This window comes from Atta cephalotes (assembly GCF_000143395.1).
Source record: "Atta cephalotes unplaced genomic scaffold scaffold00067, whole genome shotgun sequence".
In the NCBI taxonomy this organism is placed as follows: Eukaryota; Metazoa; Arthropoda; class Insecta; order Hymenoptera; family Formicidae; genus Atta; species Atta cephalotes.
In genome coordinates, this window is record NW_012130131.1 from 527,724 (window position 1) to 528,351 (window position 628).

General features: G+C 23.6%; 1 protein-coding gene across 1 annotated transcript in view; it reads left to right on the plus strand.

The window, feature by feature from the left end:
- The first annotated feature begins 396 nt into the window (after positions 1-396).
- LOC105623879 overlaps positions 397-628 on the plus strand; it is a 22,755-nt gene continuing 22,523 nt past the window's right edge. The window contains exon 1 of the mRNA XM_012205252.1: positions 397-459. Within this exon, the coding sequence (XP_012060642.1) occupies positions 397-459 (63 nt within the window). The remainder of the gene's footprint in view (positions 460-628) is intronic.

The following is a 628-nucleotide window of genomic DNA, read 5'->3' on the forward strand; positions in this document are numbered from 1 at the left end:
ATATATTGTGTAAAATATTTGCATGTATTTCATAATAGGAAACTGTTTTTCAAATCACAAGAGAGATTTTAAAAATTATATTGAATTTAATGCATTGATATATATATTCTTATTGCATTCTATTTATATTGTAAATTACTTAAATTTCGGATCATCAATGCGTCTAGTATTATGTATTTAAATTGATTATATTTTTCTTTATTTATATGAAAAAAATTTGTCTTATATTTTGTATAAAGCATATAATATTTACATATAACCTATTAATTATCTTATATTGAATTTTCTATTTTAGAATTATATTTTTGCACAAATGTTGCATTTATTTGATAGATTTTAATACATATAATATAATTTGCATGTTACAGAAGAAATAAGTATTGACAGCATCTTGCTATGGCTCGAGTTCAACCATATGAAAGAGTTGTGAACGCCGTAATCATACATACAAATCCAACAGTAAGTACTCAGTTTTGATACATATGACACATTTGGTATTTTTCAATTATATAATTTTTTTGCTGTTTTCTTCATATCCTTTAAACATCATCATCTTGGATCTATTTTTCTTTTTCTATATTTTTTAGAAAGAAGTCTTCACACACTCTCTCTCTCTCTCTCTCTCTCT